Source organism: Ursus maritimus, unplaced genomic scaffold (genome assembly GCF_017311325.1).
Source record: "Ursus maritimus isolate PB19 unplaced genomic scaffold, ASM1731132v1 scaffold_1, whole genome shotgun sequence".
NCBI lineage: Eukaryota > Metazoa > Chordata > Mammalia > Carnivora > Ursidae > Ursus > Ursus maritimus.
Window position 1 is genome coordinate 63,574,372 of NW_024423343.1, and position 21,262 is coordinate 63,595,633.

The 21,262-nt window shown below is 36.2% G+C and overlaps 1 protein-coding gene across 1 annotated transcript in view; it reads left to right on the forward strand.

Annotated features, from left to right (window-relative positions):
* Window positions 1–21,262, forward strand: part of SCN9A (sodium voltage-gated channel alpha subunit 9) — a 162,588-nt gene that overhangs the window by 64,484 nt on the left and 76,842 nt on the right. The window contains exons 2-10 of the mRNA XM_008687055.2: window positions 1,713–2,020; window positions 7,339–7,457; window positions 8,003–8,092; window positions 8,609–8,737; window positions 10,182–10,273; window positions 11,264–11,473; window positions 16,591–16,654; window positions 17,874–18,015; window positions 20,115–20,321. Of these exons, the coding sequence (XP_008685277.2) occupies window positions 1,763–2,020; window positions 7,339–7,457; window positions 8,003–8,092; window positions 8,609–8,737; window positions 10,182–10,273; window positions 11,264–11,473; window positions 16,591–16,654; window positions 17,874–18,015; window positions 20,115–20,321 (1,311 nt within the window). The 5' untranslated portion in view covers window positions 1,713–1,762. The remainder of the gene's footprint in view (window positions 1–1,712; window positions 2,021–7,338; window positions 7,458–8,002; window positions 8,093–8,608; window positions 8,738–10,181; window positions 10,274–11,263; window positions 11,474–16,590; window positions 16,655–17,873; window positions 18,016–20,114; window positions 20,322–21,262) is intronic.

Here is a 21,262-nt window from a genome sequence, read left to right on the forward strand (position 1 = left end):
AACCTGGAAAAGAACAGTTTTAGCTACTCCCATCTCTTTTTCTGAATCTATGTAATCTCTGTTGTCACTACTGTGATTTGCTTAATTTTTGTATTTAGCTTTGGAAAATAAAAGAGCAGACCATGGCTTCTCTTAGTTCACTCTCCCTCTGGGTTTGGTGATATTACTTACTATGCAGCTTTTCTAGCCATTCACAGTGGGTTGACATAGTAGATGTTGGTGTGTCCTGACTCTGAGGCAATCTTAATGTAAAAAGATTTTAAAAAAAGACTCATTTTTATTTTTTAATGGAGAAGTTACAAAGTTACCCTGACTCATTGAAATAATGATATACATATGTAGGATATTCATTCAGAATATATACTTTTAATTTTTCATCAAAACTGGTTCTGTCACCGTTATATTATTTTGATATCCTTTGTTATTTTTGTAATAAGAACTATTATTTTTTATGCTTTTTTTTAGTTAGAACATTCCAAAAGAATAATATATAGAAACTTGACTTTTTTATTTTGTATTTTTTTTTCTATAAGCTTTGTATACACATATAAGTTATTTAGGGAAGTCATAGTTTGAATGCATATCCAATTTTTTTTAATTTTTAAATTGAATTTATCATGGATATGGTCCAAATTTCTTTTCTTTGTTCTTCCTAAAATATTGTCCCAAACTGTTTTGAATTCAAAATGAGCATATTTTTTTTCTGATTTCTAAAGGGATATGTAATTGTAAGAACATGTAAATATGCAAAATAGAATAGAACAATCTTTCCATCACCTCATTTCACAGAAATGAGTTTCCCCAAGAGAGAGAAGCAGAGGCTTGTGAGCATGTTTTGAGATTAAGACAGAAGAGGACCAGGTGATCAGAGAGGCAAGAGAACCTGGGGAGTGGCACTATCAGAAGCACTGTCGTAAAGAATTTTATTTTATTTATTTATTTTTTTTTTAAGATTTTATTTATTTATGTGACAGAGAGACAGCCAGCGAGAGGGGGAACACAGCAGGGGAGTGGGAGAGGAAGAAGCAGGCTCCCAGCAGAGGAGCCTGATGTGGAACTGGATCCCGGAACGCAGGGATCACGCCCTGAGCTGAAGGCAGAAGCTTAAGGACTGCGCTACCCAGGAGCCCCGTAAAGAATTTTAAATGAAGGTTAATTGAATTGCATTAAAAATGCATACAGATGAAAACTTAAGGGAATAGATTTTTTTTCATTAAGTTGTCACCTTTTTGCTTTAAAAACTAGGGAATGTTAAGTTCAAATTTTAAAATAAAGATGGTAGAGAGTGCGGAAAATAATTCTCGTGCATAAGTCACTAATAAATGCTAATTCAACATAATTCTGTGAACACATTACTTCTTATAGTTGAAATCAAAAATCTGTTTCAAGATGCTCGTGCATGCACACACACATTCTCTCTCTTTCACACACACACACACACACACACACACACACACACACACACGACTGGAGGGGGAGGGGCAGAGGGAGAGTGGGAGAGAGAGGGAATCTCAAGCAGACTCCCCTACTGAGCAAGGAGCCAGAGGCAGGTGCATCTCATGACCATGAGATCATGACCTGAGCTGAAATCAAGAGTCCAGCGCTTAACCAGCTGAGTCACCCAGGCAGCCCCAAATCTGTGTATTATTATTTTAAATGTACCATTTCTGGCTGGCAAACAGTTAACACTTAATTTCCTTTTTCCCACTTAGGCCTCTTATGTAAGGAGCTGAAGGGGAAATAAAATATACAGGATGAAAAGATGGCAACGTTGCCTCCCCCAGGACCTCAGAGTTTTGTCTACTTTACAAAACAGTCTCTCGCCCTCATTGAACAACGTATTGCTGAAGGAAAAACAAAGGAACCCAAAGAAGAAAAGAAAGATGATGATGAAGAAGGCCCAACGCCAAGCAGTGACTTGGAAGCTGGCAAACAGCTGCCCTTCATCTATGGGGACATTCCCCCAGGCATGGTGTCAGAGCCCCTGGAGGACCTGGATCCCTACTATGCAGACAAAAAAGTGAGTTTATTGTGACTGCAGTAGTGTGGTCTCTGCTTCTTTTGTTCAGGGAGATATTTTAAATTGAGATTAAGTGGAAGTTAGTGAAAAAACCACATCATGACAAAAATGTTCAGTTAAATACATATGTAGGATATTCAGAATATGTACTTTTAATTTTTCATCAGAACTGGTTCTTTCACCGGCATATTATTTTGATATCCTTAATCTTTCAAAATATTCAGTATAATGTTCTGCCTTTTTGGACATGACATAAATGTATACCTGTAGGAATAAAATTACTGTCAATTTGAGAACTAAGACCTGACCTCTGTCCAGAATGCATTTGCATGCAGGTGACAGCTGAATCATGGGACTATATAAGATCATTCAACTAGTAATGGCATTTAGACTTCTGCTTCATTTAGGGTATTGAAAAGAGGAGTCCGAGTGGTCAGAGAGGTAGGACATAAATCTGAAGATTTTCCATTGTTCAAAACAGAAGGGGAGGGAGTATCTCATAAAATTATTCAGAAAGGTGAGGATAAAGAAAGGCTATTGGAATGAGTGAAGAGAAGAAGCTGGTAACCTCTTGCAAGCAGTTTGTGTTAGGGGATGGAAATTAAAGCAAGATGGTGGTGGGGGGCAAATAAAAAAAGGAAGTGGGTAGCAGTACATTCATGCTGAGAAATTTTAAATTTTTTCCACCAGAAATATGGTCACTTGAGGCACCAAATACATTGAAAACCTTTTTCACATAGGGTATAAACAGCACCTTAAAAGTAAAGAAAAATTATTCTCGGGAAAAGTCCCGAGGGTTGGAATAATGCTGTAGCTAGTTGCAGATGTTAACAGATAAGATACAAGCTCCTGGTCAGTTGTATGTGGTTAGAACAGTGGAGAGACTTGAGGGGCAAAGAGAAATTGGATTTGAAGAGTCCTGATAATGTTGAAGTAATGCAATAATGTACTGAATCCAGGCGCCTCCAAGGAAATCCACGTTAACTGATGTCAATAGTTTCCATAGCGAGGGAATTGGAAATTGCCTTCTGAAGGTCAAATGCTGAGAGTAGCAGAGCTGATAAGGTGTTTATTACTTTAGGAAAATGGGAGAAAGTTGGAAACAACTGCTATAAAGTTTATTCTCTTGAGAAAATGAGAAGTAAAACATTTCTGACACGGTAGAAGACACAGCCAAATTGAAGTCAAAGTTGACCAGAAGTCTGTAAAGGATTCTATCAGCAGTTCCATAACTTGTCCAACATTGCTTTGCCAATATAGTTCCTGTAGACTTAGAAACGTCAAGAAAGGCAGAATAAAGTCCACTTAAAAACATATTTTGGGCTGCCTGAATGGCTCAGTTGGTTAAGTGTCTGCCTTCAGCTCAGGTCATGATCTAAGGGCCCTGGGATCCACACCTCCCCCCCACCCCGGGGCTGGGCTCCCTGCTCAGTGGGGAGTTTCCTTCCCCCCCCTTCTCCCTCTGTCCCTCCTCTCTGTGTGTGCTCTCCCTCTCTCTCAAATTAAATAAATAAAATCTTTTAAAAAATAATAAAATAAAAACATTTTGATTTGTTTAAAATATAAATAAAAGGGAATATTTCTTTGTCTTTTGCTAAAAAGATTTATTTATTTGATAGAGAGAGAGAGAGAGAGAGAGCACAAGCAGGGAGAGGAGCACAGGGAGAAACAGGCTCTCTGCTGAGCAGGGAGCCCAATTCAGGGCTCGATCCCAGGACCCTGGGATCAGGAGCTGAGCTGAAGGCAGATGCCCAACTGGCTGAGCCACCCAGACGTCCCCAAAAGGGAATATTTCTTGATAAGATGTCTAGCGAGTAAGATAGAGTAGAACATATTTTAAATATCTTGAGAAATATAAAATACAAGTTATATTTTGACAATAGAAACACATCTGCCTTAGTGGTAGTTGCCATGAATAGCAATACCTAATATTTTATTTCACATTAAAACCAGCATCTCAACAGGCGGGCAGCACAACAACAAAAAACAGAATACCTGTGAAGGCCTTGAAGTATTACGCAGCATGCTAATTAATCCATCAGTATTCTGACACAGAAAGGAAGAGTGCTAATATATATTGAGGATCTCTGTGTCAGGCACCAGACTCTTTATATAAATTAGCACACATTTATTATAATGGGAGAAAGGAAGTAATACCCTATTTTTAGATGAGAGAGGGCTTGGGGAAATTAAGACGTGTAAAATGTTATACCCTAGAAGTTGTAGATTTTTAAAATTCAAGTTGGTTCCCCTATTGGGATATTCTATTGGGCAACATCTCTTAGTATAATTTAGTTTCTGTTGTATTGCAACCACTATGCTAACAACTTTACAAAAGTGAATGAAATAATGATGAGTAATTAATGAGACAGGCATAATAAAAAGTACTTTCTCATTTTACTTCTTACTTCATCCTGAGAAACTCCTGGCTCAGCATGGATACCTACTACATTTCCTATTTCCAAAGGGGGCCTGGATGTTATTTAGCCAGCCACCCCTTAAGGAGGAAAGGAATCTTTCCGGGATAACCCATGAGTCGGAGATATATACTAATATTGGATTAAAGTGACATGGGAGATAAGGAGAAAATGTTTGCATCTGAATGGAGGATTATAGACTTATTAACTAATGGAATAATGTTAGCTATGTGATAACGCTAAGTTAATAGAGAACATTTAGGATGGGACTCCAACCCTTCCTCTTGTCCCCAGTTCCTTTCAAATAGTGTTAACACCAGGGACATCAAAAGCCTAACCCACATTAGCATCACTATAGTTGAGTCAAGTAGGTCAGACAAAGTAATTTGTTTTTCATGGTTCTCTATTCTTGACATGTGAACAAATACCTAAAGGGATAACCAAGTCTTTTTATTTTCTTTTGGTTTGGAGCTTTAGATGATCAAATTTTATGCCTAGCTCCTCAAACATTCTTGATAAAAGTAGTTTTGACTTTTGCTTGCAACTTTAGGGTTAACTTCATGTTGTAAGTTATTCACACTAATTGACAAAACTTTATTTCTGCCACATTATAATTATTGCTTGGATTAAAATCTTAATGACCCCAAATTTAACTTGGGCTCAGACTTTAATTTGTATTGAGTGTAATTATCAATGCTTTGTTAAAACAAAGAACACTTAACTAATGATAGAAGTTAGGGCTTCATTTTTATGTGTGATGAATATATAAGTACTTTTTAATAGTGTTATGCAGTGCTTTTATTATAAGTGAAAATTTATGTCTTTAAGAAAGAATGAATTCCCAATCACCCTCTGCTATGGGTATTAAGAAGACAGGTACAATGTCTTGTTATCTTCATATCTTCTGTGCTTTATATGTTGCCTATCATTTCAGCAGCTGCTTCCAACATTGACTAAGAATTTACAATGTGCCAGAAACTTAAAGAGCTTTACAGGCAGTAAGTACTGGCTCTCAGGCTGCTAAAGGGTGGATCTGATATTTAGAATCACATCTGTCCAAACCAAAGCATATGCTCTTTAGGCACCATAATTTCTAATTTTATGTTCAACAAATTCTTAAATGAGCAAAATTGAAAGAATTTATTCAGACTTTGACATCTGTGCATCTCATAGTAGGATTTTAGAATTTACTAAAGGGACCTATACCAATCTCTCAAATTTCATTAGGTTTACTTATTTTTCCTACCTATAATCAACTCCTGGGTGTGAGTAAACCCAGATATTGCTAGAGAAGTTTGTGATTTAAAAAACATTGGGAACTTAAAATTAAAAATAGCAAATGAATTCTTTTTTGTGAAAATTTCAAGTGCAAGGTAACCTGATCTGGCCAAGTCTAGGCAATAATGTTGTGATTTCATGTTAGCTCAGCTGACCTCTGGTTCAAGAAGTCTCCCTAGTAATTCTGACACACGTGTGACCCTGTCCCCTCCATACTGTCACACTCTTCCATTTGTATTTCTCTGTATTATACTTGTCACATCTTGCCTTGTGTCTGAGTTATTGTGTATGCATCACTTTTCTAGGAAGTTTCTTGAATGCAAAACCTATGCCTCATTTATGTTCAAATGCCTTTTTATCACCTTGTATGCCATAGTTACTCACTACACAATTGCAGAATATAATGGATGAATGAATTTTAAAAAGCACAGTGTATCAAGATTTAAGAAAACAGTGGTTTCTAAGACTAGATTTTGATTTTAAAATGAATTTTAAGTGTAAAAGTGAACTTTATGTTAAGTTATGTTTAGGCATAACCAGTATAGTGAAAGTCACCAGAACTATAAGAGAACATCTGAAAATAGTAGATTCTGATTCATTTTCTTGAGAACACTGCCACATATAATTAAAAAGCAACATACTTGAACTTAGGTGCCCAATTTGGTGAAAAATATTTATTCCCAGAAGCCCATTCATAAACTTATATAAAATTCATATTAAACAACAACAAAAGACCAAGTCAGTATCTTCTCAATAGCATAGGTAATTTGCCTGCCAATTATAGAAAAATAAGACAAAGATTTGAACTTGGTCTTCCTGGTTTCCCAGCAAATATCTTTGGTTTTGTTAATGTTTTCTTGTTGTTGCTGTTTATTTGTTTGGGTGTTTAAATTTTTAACTAAATACCAAAACCATGGAGAATGTCACTTATTATGCAATGGTTACATAACACATTTCAAGGATATTTGGTTCATTTGTATTATTTTTAAAAATTACTGTGGGTACGAGCAAGCAAGTCTTTTAATTTGTGCTCTTTTATTTTAGCTGTTATTAGAATTATATCTAGAATAGGAAAATTGAACTGGGTAATAGGATTCTTCTAACTCTAATATTCCTTAAATTTATGAAAATATGTTTTTGAAAGGACTCATATTTTGGAACACTTGCTATTAATCATGATAATAGCCAAAAAGTATTAAAATTCTCAAGGTGTTATGGCAAAAATCAGAGATAGCTGGTTTCTATTTAGTTTGCTTAAAATGCAGTGAAATGAAAGAAGGAAATTGTGTTCTAAACTAATTCCAGTGGCCACAACGTACTGTTATGGATTTGGGTGTTAAAGGGATATGAAAAAGAGAAGACACTATATTTTGGGAGCTCTAGGCAATTTATGCTTACAAATGGCTCACTTCTTAATTTACTAAGAAGAAATGGATGGAGTTCATTGGCCAACGCGACCTAAACAGCTGCGTTAATGGCAGTGATATCACGTTGCTTGAGTCTGATGGCAGTGTTTCTTTAATATGACCCTACCACATGCAGATGCGGTAGACTGCTGATATAAACGTGAGAGGATGAAACACTGGGTTCTCAATTTCACGCTGTTTTCTTTTTCTTCCACAGACTTTCATAGTATTGAACAAAGGGAAAGCGATCTTCCGTTTCAATGCCACCCCTGCTTTGTACATGCTGTCTCCTTTCAGTCCTCTAAGAAGAATATCTATTAAGATTTTAGTACACTCATATCCTTTTTAAAATGATTACTGGCATTGGTTCTTTAAAATGTAGTTTTTGCCGGGCGCCTGGGTGGCTCAGTCAGTTAAGCATCTGTCTTCGGCTCAGGTCATGATCCTGGGGTCCTGGGATCCAGCCCAGCATCGGGCTCCCTGCTCAGTGAGGAGCCTCCTTCTCCCTCTGCCCTCCCCTGCTCATGCTTTCTCTTTCTCAAATAAATAAAATCTTAAAAAAAATAAACAAAATGTGGTTTTTGCTATTTATTCAAATGTAGATTTTAGTCCTTTTTTTGTACCTCAAAAGACTCTGGTTTTGGTTTACCAATTTCAATATATAATTTGGTGCAAGTCTGTGAGAAAATTGGGAGAATGGCAATTTTAACATCTTAGAATAAATTATATATTACTCCCTTGTTTAAAGAGATTAAAAAAGAGTTATGAACTCATATAGAATTATTTTCTAGGAAAAAGTTGTTAGCATTTTAACAAGTGTCGTTATCAAGTATTCAGAGCCCCCGCTGTATTCTTTATCATATTCCTTGATTCTAAGCTACCTTATTCAGCATGCTTATCATGTGCACTATTCTGACCAACTGCATATTTATGACCATGAGTAACCCTCCAGAATGGACCAAGAATGTAGAGTAAGTGGGTATAAATACATTTTAATATGGTCTCTGTGTTATTTTATTTCTCTCCTTTCCTGCCACAAAGTTACTGCAGCTCTAAAAATTGTGGTGTTTATCTGCAGTTGCTTTTCTTTCAATTATTTTTTCTTCCTCCGTGGTATTAACCTGCTACCAGTAGAATAGAATAATGAGATGCTACAGTCTTTTCTAGAAGAATAAATGTGTCAGATGTCCTTCCTTGTTCTTAGACATGTGTCTTTCCGATAGGAGTAATGTAGGACATTTCCAGGCAGTTTTAATACCATGTTCTCAGTAATTTTGAATACGTCTACGTTCTGTGAGAGTTTCTAATATGGACACTTTAAGATTTTCTGGAAATATCTTTACTGTAGTTTATTCTAATAGAGTGGATCCATAAACCAACAGCCATACTCCAATAGATGCCTTTCTTCGGTTGATTAGAAAAAATAAAGATTTACATGGTGTTGTTTTCTCCTCATATTTAATATCCCATTGGATTCTGGTGTCTAGGTACACTTTTACTGGAATATATACTTTTGAGTCACTTGTCAAAATCCTTGCAAGAGGCTTCTGTGTAGGAGAATTCACTTTCCTTCGTGACCCATGGAACTGGCTCGATTTTGTCGTCATTGTTTTTGCGTAAGTACATTCAGTTTCTTGAAATGGCAAACTTAAGAGAATCACAGACAGCACAGTATTCCAGTAAGAACAAGCCCGGGATCTGACATCCCCTGCATGTAAAGGTTGCATTTAAAGGGTGCTCTGTGAAAGCTAGTTATTGATAGGCAAATATGAGTTTTTGAGAGAGAGCATTTCCCATTCAGAAGTGTATGACATCATTAAGATTGATCAGCTCAGAACTTGGATGGATAGTCTGTGCAGTACAAGTAAGGTTCACACTTTTTTCCATGTCTTATTTAAAGACTAATAAAACCTGTAAGAATCACAGAAAAAGCTCAGGCCTTTAGTTATAACCTATACTAGTCAAGAGTTAATAAGTATATTAAAATATAGAAGTAAGTCTTTTTATAAGGGCTATCACTGCATACTAATCCTAACATCAGTGAATTGTATGTGGATGACATCTGCAGCCACAGTTTATTTTGAAGGGAAAAAATACTACATTAAAATATAATTTAAAATAATTCATTCTGCTGTTCTTTTCCCAAGTATATTTGCCAGAAACATTCCCTTGTTTTTTTTAAATCTCAAACCTAGATACAATATTTTTTTCTCTATCGTCTTGAATTTTAAAAGTAATGCATGTTCATTGGATGAATTTAGACAATACGGAAGGGTCTTCAGATTTCTAGTTTCCCATTCTCTCACCACCCCCCCCCCATCTCCTTGCCCATCAGACTGACCTCTTTCATGGTCACGTGACTGCTACAGCTGTACCTGCCACCTGCTGATAAGACAACATTGTGTCAAAGAAGCCTGCCTCTTCTCAGGGGTCTCATCATTTTAATTGAGATATAATTTATATACCACAAAATTAACCCTTTTAAAGTATAAAATTCAGTGGGTTTTTTTTGTTTAGTATGTTCACAAAACTGTGCAACCATCAGTAATCTCTAATTCCAGAATATTTCCATCATCCCCAAAAGAAGTCACTTCTATTCCCTTTTCCCCCTAATCCTTGGAAACCATTCATCAGTGTTTTGAATCTATGCATTTGTCTATTCTACGCATTTCATATGAATGGAATCATACAGTATGTGGCCTTTTGTGTCTGGTTTCTTTCAGTTAGCATACAGTTTTCAAGGTTTGCTGCTGACATTTCATAGGATATTAAGTATATACATTACCATAATGTTGAGGTCTAATAATTGAAGCATTTGATTGTTTATTTAGGCATTTAAGTGTATGAAACCATTTTAATAATATATTTGTATTCTGTTCACATAAAAGGGGTCAAATCAAATCTAAGCAAATTAAACTAGTTGTGATAGGGAAAAAAATACTTGCAGAATTATCCATTTAAATAAGAATTTTCCAAATATAAGCAATACCTTGAGTAAAGGCACAGGTAAGTATCATAGACTCTATCTAAATTCTGAATAACTGTGATTTAATTCTACAGGTATTTAACAGAATTTGTAAACCTAGGCAATGTTTCAGCTCTTCGAACTTTCAGAGTGTTGAGAGCTTTGAAAACTATTTCTGTAATTCCAGGTAAGGAGTGATTGGTGTGAAGCATTAGGCCACTCATAACTCCAACTATTTGGGAGTTGTTCTTCGTTTGTTTGTGTGTGTGTTGTCACTGTGTTGTGTGTGAACTCCCTATTACAGATATGTGACAGAGTTTGTGGACCTGGGCAATGTCTCAGCGCTGAGAACATTCAGAGTTCTCCGAGCACTGAAAACAATTTCAGTCATTCCAGGTGAGAGTGGGGTTAAACACCGGGGCTGACTTTGATCGTTTGGAGGAAAGACAAGAACGACTTTCTCTTATGCAATTTTAATTAAATTTGATTTTTTATGTTTTTCACAATCATTATAAAAAGTCAGCCTCTGAGTTTAATCAACTGCATGGGTCTTAGAGGATGAAGATGGCCGTTTGGCTCACATCTCAACTTGAAATTTTCCCTCCTGTGTAACAGATCATTTTCCCTTTTGTTTAGCCAGGAATGAAAATTTCAATTTGTTTTTATTGCTTTTCATACAATTAGGAAAAGAGATAAAAGAAAAAATATCAGCATGGGGGTATCGCATGTCGTACTGTGTTTTTTAGCTTTCCACAACAAACCATTTCTTAACTGAAAATTAGTTGTCACTCTGTGCTGCCATTCAGCCTCTTTGTTTTAATGTCTTTACAGAGAGATGGTTTGTTTGACAAGCATTTACTAAATTAGCACTTTTAAAAATTATTTTTACAAGCAAATATGGGTATGGTTTGAGCAACCAAATGATTCATTTTGACCATTTGGTTACTCTTTGGAAATAGTTCACAATTTTTATCATTTGCTGTAATACAGAGAAACAAAATATATATAAAACAGCAAATCTACCCTTTTGAGCTAGTAGGCTTTTTTCAAATGAGGTTATTTAAGGTCATTGATTTGATAGAATGCATGCATTTCTAGGAAAGCTTGTGTTTTGTTTTATTTCTCATTCAGAGGCTTTATTTCATTAGGAACACTTTTTTTTGCCCCCTGTGTTCAGGCCTGAAGACCATTGTGGGGGCCCTGATCCAGTCGGTGAAGAAGCTCTCCGATGTCATGATCCTGACTGTGTTCTGCCTGAGCGTGTTTGCGCTGATTGGGCTGCAGCTGTTCATGGGCAACCTGAAGCATAAATGTCTGCGGGATCCACTGGAAAATAATGAAACATTAGAAAGCATAATAGATACCCTTGAAGAAGAAGACTATAAAAGTAAGAATGTCCCTGAAGTTGTTAATAGGTTGAAGTAAGACTCTTCTCTTTCAGCAATGAAATGTTGCTTTCCTTTTAATTATTTCAAAATTGCTCAAATATATAGAAAGTTGCAGCAGTGTGCATTTGGGTCCTGTTACATTTTCATAAATCTCCCTGGTTCTAAGCTTTCTAGCAGTTCTGGTATTAAATGACACATGATACAGTTCCATAATTCCCAATTTCTGTAAGATAAAAATGAATAAATTTACTCTAGAGAAATAAATTTGGCTATGACTTAATATTAACCATTACATTTCATCATAAGACATATTATGTGTTCTATATACTATAGTTTTATTGTATAATTCATACTTAGGTTTATAGGGTAATTTATTTATTATATGATAATATAATTATATTTTTACATTTGTATTAGACATATCTATAACATACATAGTTGTATAAATCCTGGTATAACAATCATATTAATTACCACATATTAAAATGTCTGCTACATAGTATTTCTGAAGATTTGTATAAAGCAGAATGGTTTACTCAGCTTATGAGCACTATCCCTATAATCAATGACGAGTTTCACAGCTCTAAGGGCTTTCCTCGGTCTAGCCAGTGGCATTCTATCAAAGTTTAATTCATCAAAATTAGTTCTGTGGAAAGCATATGAGTTGATCTTTATACAGTCTCAAAGTCTGCTTAATTCACAAGTATATTTTAGAATATCTTGCAGAAAGCCCAAACTGCATGTTTTCTGAACAGTTGTCCCCTAACACAGTTTCTCTTGCCAGAGCTGTTGATGAATTTGGGTGAGAATGAGATCAAACAAGATTGTGCTTTCCGTCTAGCACCTGCAGTGTGTCTGTATGATGTTGCCCACGTGAACCCATAAACCTTAATAGATACTTAGATCCAGAGGGGGGGGCGGGGACGTCAAGAAAACCTTCCAAGTGTATATGCCTTTGGCAGAATAAGATCAGGGAGTAAAGGTCAGGATTCTCCTTGGTTTATGAAGAGTATACATCATTTTCTTACTTTACTAAATGAGTACTCTCCTACTCACTGGGGAAGATAAAAGCAAATAAAACCTTAAGTAAAAGACTGTAAATAAAGAAAACAGAAAAAAAATATAGAAGCCTAAAATGAGAAAACTGAAGGTTTTCAAGTAAAATATTTAATGTATAATTTCTTTACTACCAATGTTTGATGAGGAATTTAGCATATTTCCCTTCCATTTTATTTTTACTTATTTTTCCAGTTTCTGATTTTTATTGATATAATCTTAAATTTTGTTTTCAATTTACAAAGAATTTTATTCCTTAATTTATATACCATAAAAGTAATATATCTTATGAGTAATTGTTGACATTTACAATTAACAGTTTACAATACTTACTTAAATTTAGCTTTTTTTTACTAGCATCGCTACCAGTTCTTTTATTTTGATTACATGTGTGGTTAAGGTTGGGCCAGGTTAATATGAGACTGAGAGAAATAATTGGAAGTTGTAGAAGTTGTAAATGATGATGAAAATGAGTGTCTACTGGATTCTAAACTGGACAAGGAAAGAACTGAACCCAAGAGTTTGTTGATAGATTATGAGAAAGTGGTGAAGTAAATGAATTGGGATTCTTGAAGAGATGAAAGAATTACAGTGGTAAAGGCAGCCTAGAGAGAGAGCCTGAGTATGTTCTGAAAGTATTTTCTGGTGCCTACAGCAAAGCCTTTTTTGGAGGTGTTTTTAAATGTATTATCAAATAAATGAGCCCACTGTCCAACCTCATGTTTCAAAACATACAATTTATAGATTTCTGTTGTCATCAACAAAAGCATTGTCTACTTCGATGCTCATCAAACATCCTTCTTGCTACTACAGGTGAAGGAAAGTGTGCACAGTCGGTAGCTAAATTTCCAGTAGCTATTGTACATTAATATGGTGTTCTGTTGGAGTAAAGAAAGTCTCATACTCCTGTTTTCTGGGTGTTTGACATTTAATAAGAAAAGTTCCTGGAAAAACCACAATATCAGTCACACTACTTCTGGGGCTTTTCCTATCTTTATCTACAGTGCTTTCCTTGTGGGGAGCTCCACAGAATTCAGTCTCCCAGAATGCAGTGCGTCACCTGCAGGCATTCTGCCTCTACCTGATCCCCTGCACTGCTGTTCTCAGAGCTGACTTCTTATTGCCTCTTGGTTGAGGAATAAGCCCTTGACTCCAAAAGCCCAAGTCATACATAGTTGCTAAAAGCTGTCTTTCTGAACTAGCTTGGATAAAACTAATCATGGGCTGTTTAGGTCACCAGTTATGTCTTATCATTCTGTACCATTGGCCTTGAAATTAATAAAAAATTTCCTCAGAATCTGCACTCAATTGAATGTCAGTTCCAAATCTTTGTTGTGTGGATTTTGCAATTTTCTATTTCCTTTTATCCCCATATGTCTTCTACTGTGAGGTTGAGGCTTATCTATTACTATCCACAACCTTTGTTATTATACTGAATTACATCTATTTAACAGCTTTATTGAGATAATTCAGATACTATAAAATCCTCCCTTTTAAAAAGTATACAATTCAGTGTTTTATAGTATATTCACAATATATTCACATTGTGCAAGTCTCACTAATTTTAGAATAATTTCATCTCCCCTGACAACCACTAATCTACTTTCTGTTTCTATGGGTTTACCTATTCTGAACATTTTATATAAATGAAATCATACAATATGTGGTCCCTGGTGTCTGACTTCTTTTACTCAGCATGTTTTCAAGGTTTATCCATGCAGCAGTAATTCATTTCTTTTTAATTACTACATAATATTCCATTGTATGTACATACTACATTTTGTTTATTCATTCATTAATTGATGAACCTCTGAGTTGTTTCCACTTTTGGGATGTTGTGAATAATGCTATGATGGGCATTCATGTGTAAGTTTTACTGTGAACGTATGTTTTTATTTCTCTTTGCATTACGTTTTCCCTTTACATGTTAACCTTAACACTCTTGAGGCTAATTATTCTAATAATGTAATGTCTGCTTGTTTAGGGATTGTCTTAAAGTGTTCTATAAGACCAGAGTGAGCTACTGCCATTGCTTTACCTTTCATCATTCTTGTACTGACTTTTCACCTGCCATGTGCTAGTACGGGCAGCTCTAGAGCCCATTCTTACAAAGCAGCTCTTCAGTGGTTGGTAAACGTGAGCCAGAGGTACTTTAAAGGATAATTCTAAAGTAAGCCTTGCATAACAAAAATATCTTGGAAGCTTATGTACCAAAAATTGCATCTACATCTCCTCCATTCTCATTCCGTCATGCCCGCCCTACCTCAGGCACAGGAGTTTTTCCAAAAAGTTGTTCATGTGCATTCTCACCTAAATTTTCACCTCAAACTAAGAGGCTTTATTGTTTCATTTGTGTCTTCTAAGATTTGTACACAAAATGGTGTGTAAATCAGTCAGTTAATCTTATCTGGAATTGTTTAATAGTTTAATCATGACAGCTGCTGCTCTCTGAGCAGCTCTGTACAATGTGTGGATCACTGGGTTAAGTACTTTACATGCACTATCTGATTCAACATCTCTACAAAGCGGGCATTCTAAGCACATTTTACAGTTGCAGTGGCAGTGGCTAACCATTAAAGTTAGTAAGTGGTAAGTGGTAAGATCATTCACCTACATAGGAAGGGGTAGAAGTAACATTCAAATCCAAGTATATCTGACTTCAAAGTCTTTCTTCCACTATCACTCCAAAGGCCTCCTAATAATTACATCTTTATTTCTTTGATTTGAGCCAAATAGGAAGATGGACCCTTATTAAAAAGCATGGATATTTGTTAGTTCTTCATACATTTAGTGTGTGTGGTTGGATCAGCTCCCTGTCTTAACAATAAGCCTTGGTAGTGCACGGAGGAAGAGATTATGAGATCCCTTGCGCCTGAAAATGGACACAGAGGGTACCGTGATGAGGAAATATGCATTTAGCTCACTGCCATAGCCTCAATGTTTGAAACTTCCTAAGTCCTACGTAAATAGTGGTTTTAAATAAACGGGAGAATTTCAGAAGACAGGTTGTGTCCATTTATAGTATGGCCTTGCTGGCTCCACCTCTTCTAGAAGACTTTGCGGCTCAGCTAGGGGCTCCCTTCTTTCTCTTTTCTCCCCTTCCCTTTCTGAGCTATACTTTCTCTTTGGTAACTCAAGTCCCATGGCTTTGAAAACTATCTACTTGATGATCATATTCCTGTGTCCTCTCTACCTCCACTCCGACTCCAGCAGCAAATCCTCTGCACTCTCTTTTCATCCCCTTCTCTCCATGGACACAGCTACTCTGAGTTTTAGCCATGTCGCCTCTCACTGTAGTCACTTAAGTCATATCCCTGCTTTCACACTTGCTCTCTTATAGTCCACAGTCCACAAAACAACCAGAGTGACGTTTTAAAATGCTGATTATCTCCCATTTCTACCTCCCACTTCTGTTACTTGTAACCCTACTTAAAATCCAAACTTCCTTCATAACATGCAAAGGCTTACATCATCTGACCCCTGCTCACCTCTGCCCCCATAGTCCTCTCCACTCACTACACTACAGCCAGGCTGCCTATCTTGCTGTTTCTGCCATATACCAACTTCACTTTTGCCTCAGGGCCTTTGCTCCTGCTCTTCACCCTGCCAAAATATCTCTTCACCAAGGTCTTTGGATGGATGGCTTCGTTATAGCATTTAGGCCCCAGTTCAAATCTCATATCTTGAAAAAGGACTTCCCTGACCACATTTTATCACATTGTCTTATTTTCTTTAGGACATTTAGCACAATCTGAAAATATCTTGTTTATTTGTTTATTTATTTGTCCTTCTCCGCCCCCAATTTCCACCCTTACCTATACATAAAGAAAGATCCATAAAACTAATGATCTTGTTTATCATGCTTCTATTATTATATTCACTGCCTGGCCTATAAGAGGTTATCAGTAAGTATTTGAGGGACAATATATGAGAATATAATAAATAAGTGAATGCACATTGCCTGAGACTGGGCCTGAATGTGTGTGAATATGTCTGTACTAATTAACCTATCTTCTGTGTCACTCTCTAATGTTATATTGTTGAATTTCTTCCTAAACAGAATATTTTTATTACTTGGAGGGATCTAAGGATGCTCTCCTTTGTGGTTTGAGCACAGATTCAGGGTAAGTAATATTTATTTTTAGTCAAAAGTCTACAAAAAAAGGAAAAGCATATCCAATCAGTTTTTTTTTTTAATCAGAACCTTTGATTTTATATTGTTTTCATATATTTCATGGCATTATTCTGTCCCACAGTGAGCCCAAACTTTAAAACATTTCTGGTTAATACATACTTCTGAAAGCAAAACTTGGAGGTAGGGCTTGAAGTGAAACAAGACACAAGTCATATAAATCTTAAGAAAGTAGAAATGTTACTTCTGGAAAACCCTAACAAAAGTTGGCTGGATAGTTTCAAGTCTTTCTTCTTTCTGGAAAGAAGAGTGACAGAATCAACGTTCTGTTCCCAAATTCTACTCTTTTTCCAATCAAGAATGACTCATAGATGACTGAATGCAGTGACATTTTGGCTAGTCCAAACAAAAGGAAACCATGGACTTGGGTAAAGATATTTTAAGAATCTCCTATCTATGTGAAATACGCATCTTGCAGTTTCCCCTGTACACCAACTTCATTTCTGCCGCAGAGCCTTTGTTCTTGTTCTCCCCCTAACCAGATATTTCTTCACCAGACTCTGTGTATACTGGAAACATTAAACAAATAAGGTTGCTGCTCCCAGAGACAGCTCAGAACACTGTTCAGTGGCATCATGGATAGCAATCCACCAATTTTAGAAAAATGTCATAAAGCTACAAATCTTTATGAACTTACACAATTGCTCTGTTTAGGCAATTTTTTGTTCTAATTTACTCCAAGAATAATTTGGGGGAACGCAGTTTTGGTGGAGGCCTATTTATCAATATTTATGGTGCAAGAACTATTATTTGGCATCTGGTGGAAGTTTCCAAGTTTTAATGATGATGCTAATAGCTGGTACCATTTATTAAATGCTTTGTATATACAGGAACCAGGCTAGGTAATTGGCATATATTATCTTTTTTAAACTTAATGACAATCTTCACTTTTTGAGGTAGGTGTTATCCTCTTCTCACAGAAAGAGTGAACTGTGCCTTGGAGAAGTTCAGTAATTTGACAAAGTCACCAGCTAGTAAATCATAGGGATGGGATTCAAACCCAGTTCTTCCTGCTTCCAAATAATGTGTTCTTAATCATTATTCGATATTGTCCCCCCAGAAAAGGAACCTAGAATATCTAACTGTTCTGTAGTACTCTTTAACTTGCATCCTGGAAACATTCTAACTTGGATGTTCTTTTTCGTATGTAGTCAGTGTCCGGAAGGGTACAGGTGCGTGAAAGCTGGCAGAAACCCTGATTATGGCTACACGAGCTTTGACACTTTCAGTTGGGCCTTCTTGGCTTTGTTTCGGCTAATGACCCAGGATTACTGGGAAAACCTTTACCAACAGGTGAGTGCCAAGAGAAACATTCATTGTATTTTTGAATGGCATAAAAAGCTGGTGGATGTTCCTTGCCAGACTTTATGTGAGATATTTTATTCAATTTAGAAAGGACAAAACACTATTATCACTAAAATTAGACATGTTTTACTTCCAGCACTGTTAGAGTGGATAATTCTTAAAATCATAAATTGTTGTCTTGTCCTTTCTTGGCTTATTTGATCTCTAGTTCCCTTTCCCCCTTTCTGAATATTGCATCCCATGGGGTGCTAAGTGAATAGCAGGAAATACACTGTCATGGGCTCTTAATAGCTCTCCTGTCCACGCTGGTTTCTGCACATGCTGCCCTGCTTGGATGCCCGAAACAACAGGCTCTCCTAGGTTTATCATGCTTTAGTTTTTGAATTCCCATGTACAGTTGTTAATGAATTAAATTGTATCCCCTCCCATCCATGTGGTAAAGTCCTTACTTTCTGTGCCTTAGAATGACTATTTTTGGAGTTAGGAATTTAAAGAGGTAACTAAATTGAAATGAGGTGTTTGGGTGGGTCCTACTCCAATCTAACTAGTGTCCCTACAAGAAGAGGAGATTAGGACCTGAGAGACACCAGCATGTGTGCACACACAGAGAAAAGACCGCGTGAGGACTCAGTGAGAAGGCAGCCATCTGCCAGCCAAGAAGAGAAACCTCAGGAGAAATCCAACATGCCAACACTTTGATATTCCAAATATCAGAATGTTGTGAGCAAATAACATTTCTGTTGTGTAAGCTGCCCAGTTTGGGGTATTTTGTTATGGCAGCCCTAGAAAACTAATAGAAGAATTGAAGACTCAATTCTCTGAATATTCCTGTCCCAACTCAATTGCTCCTCCCCCTAGACCTCCATGCCCTTTGAATATTCCTCAGTCTATCCATCACTTGTGCTGTAATTGTTAATTCACATGTTAATTCACATGTAATTGTTAATTCTCCTCCAGCTCAGATGTGATCCTTTTGGGCCTGTGGGCTGCAGCTTTTCACTTAACGTATTCTCAGCGCCCAACCCCAAGAGGAAGGAGATGAAAATGGTTATTCTGTATTATAAATAAAAATGAATCACTTCTCTCAGGATTGCCAGATTCTTCTTTTGGCCTGTTTTATGTTTACTTAATTTCTGATAATATTATAAATGAATATAGAAATTCTCTAAATATGTACTTCAGAGGAAAAAAGGAATACAGACAACTTTAAGTATATACAAAGATGCTCAGTTTTACTCAAAATTAAGGACATGCCAATTAAAACTAGAGTGACATCTAATTTCATACTGGTTAGAATGATGGAGATCAAAAGAGAGACGCTGTCTGGCTGAGATGTGGGGAGGCAGACTTTCTCACACGTTGCTGGGAACCACTGCAGAGTGTAACACAGGACTCCTATGAAAATTAAAAAGAATATATCCATTAACTTAACAATCCCACTACTAAAAATTTATCACAGAAAAGAGATTGTAACAACAATAACTGATAGAAAAGGGGAATGAGGAGGCATCAGAGATAGAAGAGAGATCTTTTTCATGTAATAGTTTTTTATACCATTTGAATTTTTTTTTACCATATACTGCATTCAAAACTTTTTAATACATGTTAATGAGGAGTAAATATAAGAGTAGATGAGCAGATAAGATCATTCAGTAAAGCTATCTACTTTGTGTGAACATAATTACATCATCATTAATACTTCCTGGTAAAAATAGAATTTTATCAGTAAAAGGGACTATAGATATTATCTGGTCCTCTAGTTTGAAAATGAGCAGAGCAGCTAGTTTTTGAGTAATTTTCAGACTATGGATTAAAAAAAAAGCAGGATTATTCATCTTAAAAATAGTAAAGAATCATACCTAATTTTAATATAAATTTAATAGATTGCTACAGCCTTTGTACTGAAAATGTGTGCATTTTAATGCTGATTGTTTTCCTTACAGATATAATTTTATTCTTTATATTTTTTATAACATGGGATTATATCGAACCTCCCCACCTTCTCCATGCCTAATATGCTATTCAAGTTGAAATAATTTACCAAAGATCTTTGTGTTACTGAAATAACGATTTCCGTTTTTCCCTAGACACTGCGTGCTGCTGGGAAAACCTACATGATCTTCTTTGTTGTGGTGATTTTTCTGGGCTCCTTTTATCTAATAAACTTGATCCTTGCTGTGGTTGCCATGGCCTATGAAGAACAGAACCAGGCAAACATCGAAGAAGCGAAGCAAAAGGAGTTAGAATTTCAACAGATGTTAGATCGTCTTAAAAAAGAGCAAGAAGAAGCTGAGGTATTATTACTTGGTTTAAAATTCTTCCTAGAAGTCGAAGCCCAAAGGGGAATAGCAGAGGCTCTGTGGCTTTCCCCAGGGAGATTTTCCTTACTGGATTTTTAAATATAAACAAAATTTTCGTTCTGATGTGGTCAAAGGAACCAATTCTGGATTGAGTTAAAATCAGCATTTATCCCCTTGTACCTTTCCCCATAATCAGCTCACTGCAGCACAGAGAATGTTCTAAGCCATTCCTCCTAAACCTGTTATCCATGATGCCTCAGTATGTATAGCATTAGGCAAAATCCCAAAACAGATATGGTGTGTTTCACCAGAGTAACCATTGCATACAAAATCTAGGGGAAATTACTTAAATAAACATTTAATAATAAACATAGAATATAATAATAAACAGATACTCTATGGGGTAGAAAGCAAAGTGTGCATCAGTTTTTGTTAACGCAGCAGGAACTTTTAAGATAAAAAACATGAGAGGTTAGGAAAATCTACATTTATGGTTGTGGCCACTTTAGGCTAAGGCACAAATTCTTGAGGATTCTTCCTTACTCCCCTTTCCAGAGGGGCACTTCAGTGGAAAAGTTTGAGAAGTTTTATACTAAGAGAACACAAATTTAAATATTCTGCAAGAGTTTAAAATTTATGTGATGGTTCAACCTAGTTAAATATCTTCAAAGTGTTTAACTTATTAGGGGGAAGGTAGTAATGTGTAATGCAGAGAACTTTAATGCAGAAAGGTGTTCAGTTCAGTATTTGATAATATTAAAAATCAGAAAGCATTTAAATTTTTTAAAATTAAAAAATGGTAAATAGAATTATATTTTTGTGTCTCAGAGTATTATTCAGCCATAAAATTATGTGTTTTAAGAATGTTATAACAGGGGGCGCCTGGGTGGCACAGCAGTTAAGCGTCTGCCTTCAGCTCAGGGCGTGATCCCAGC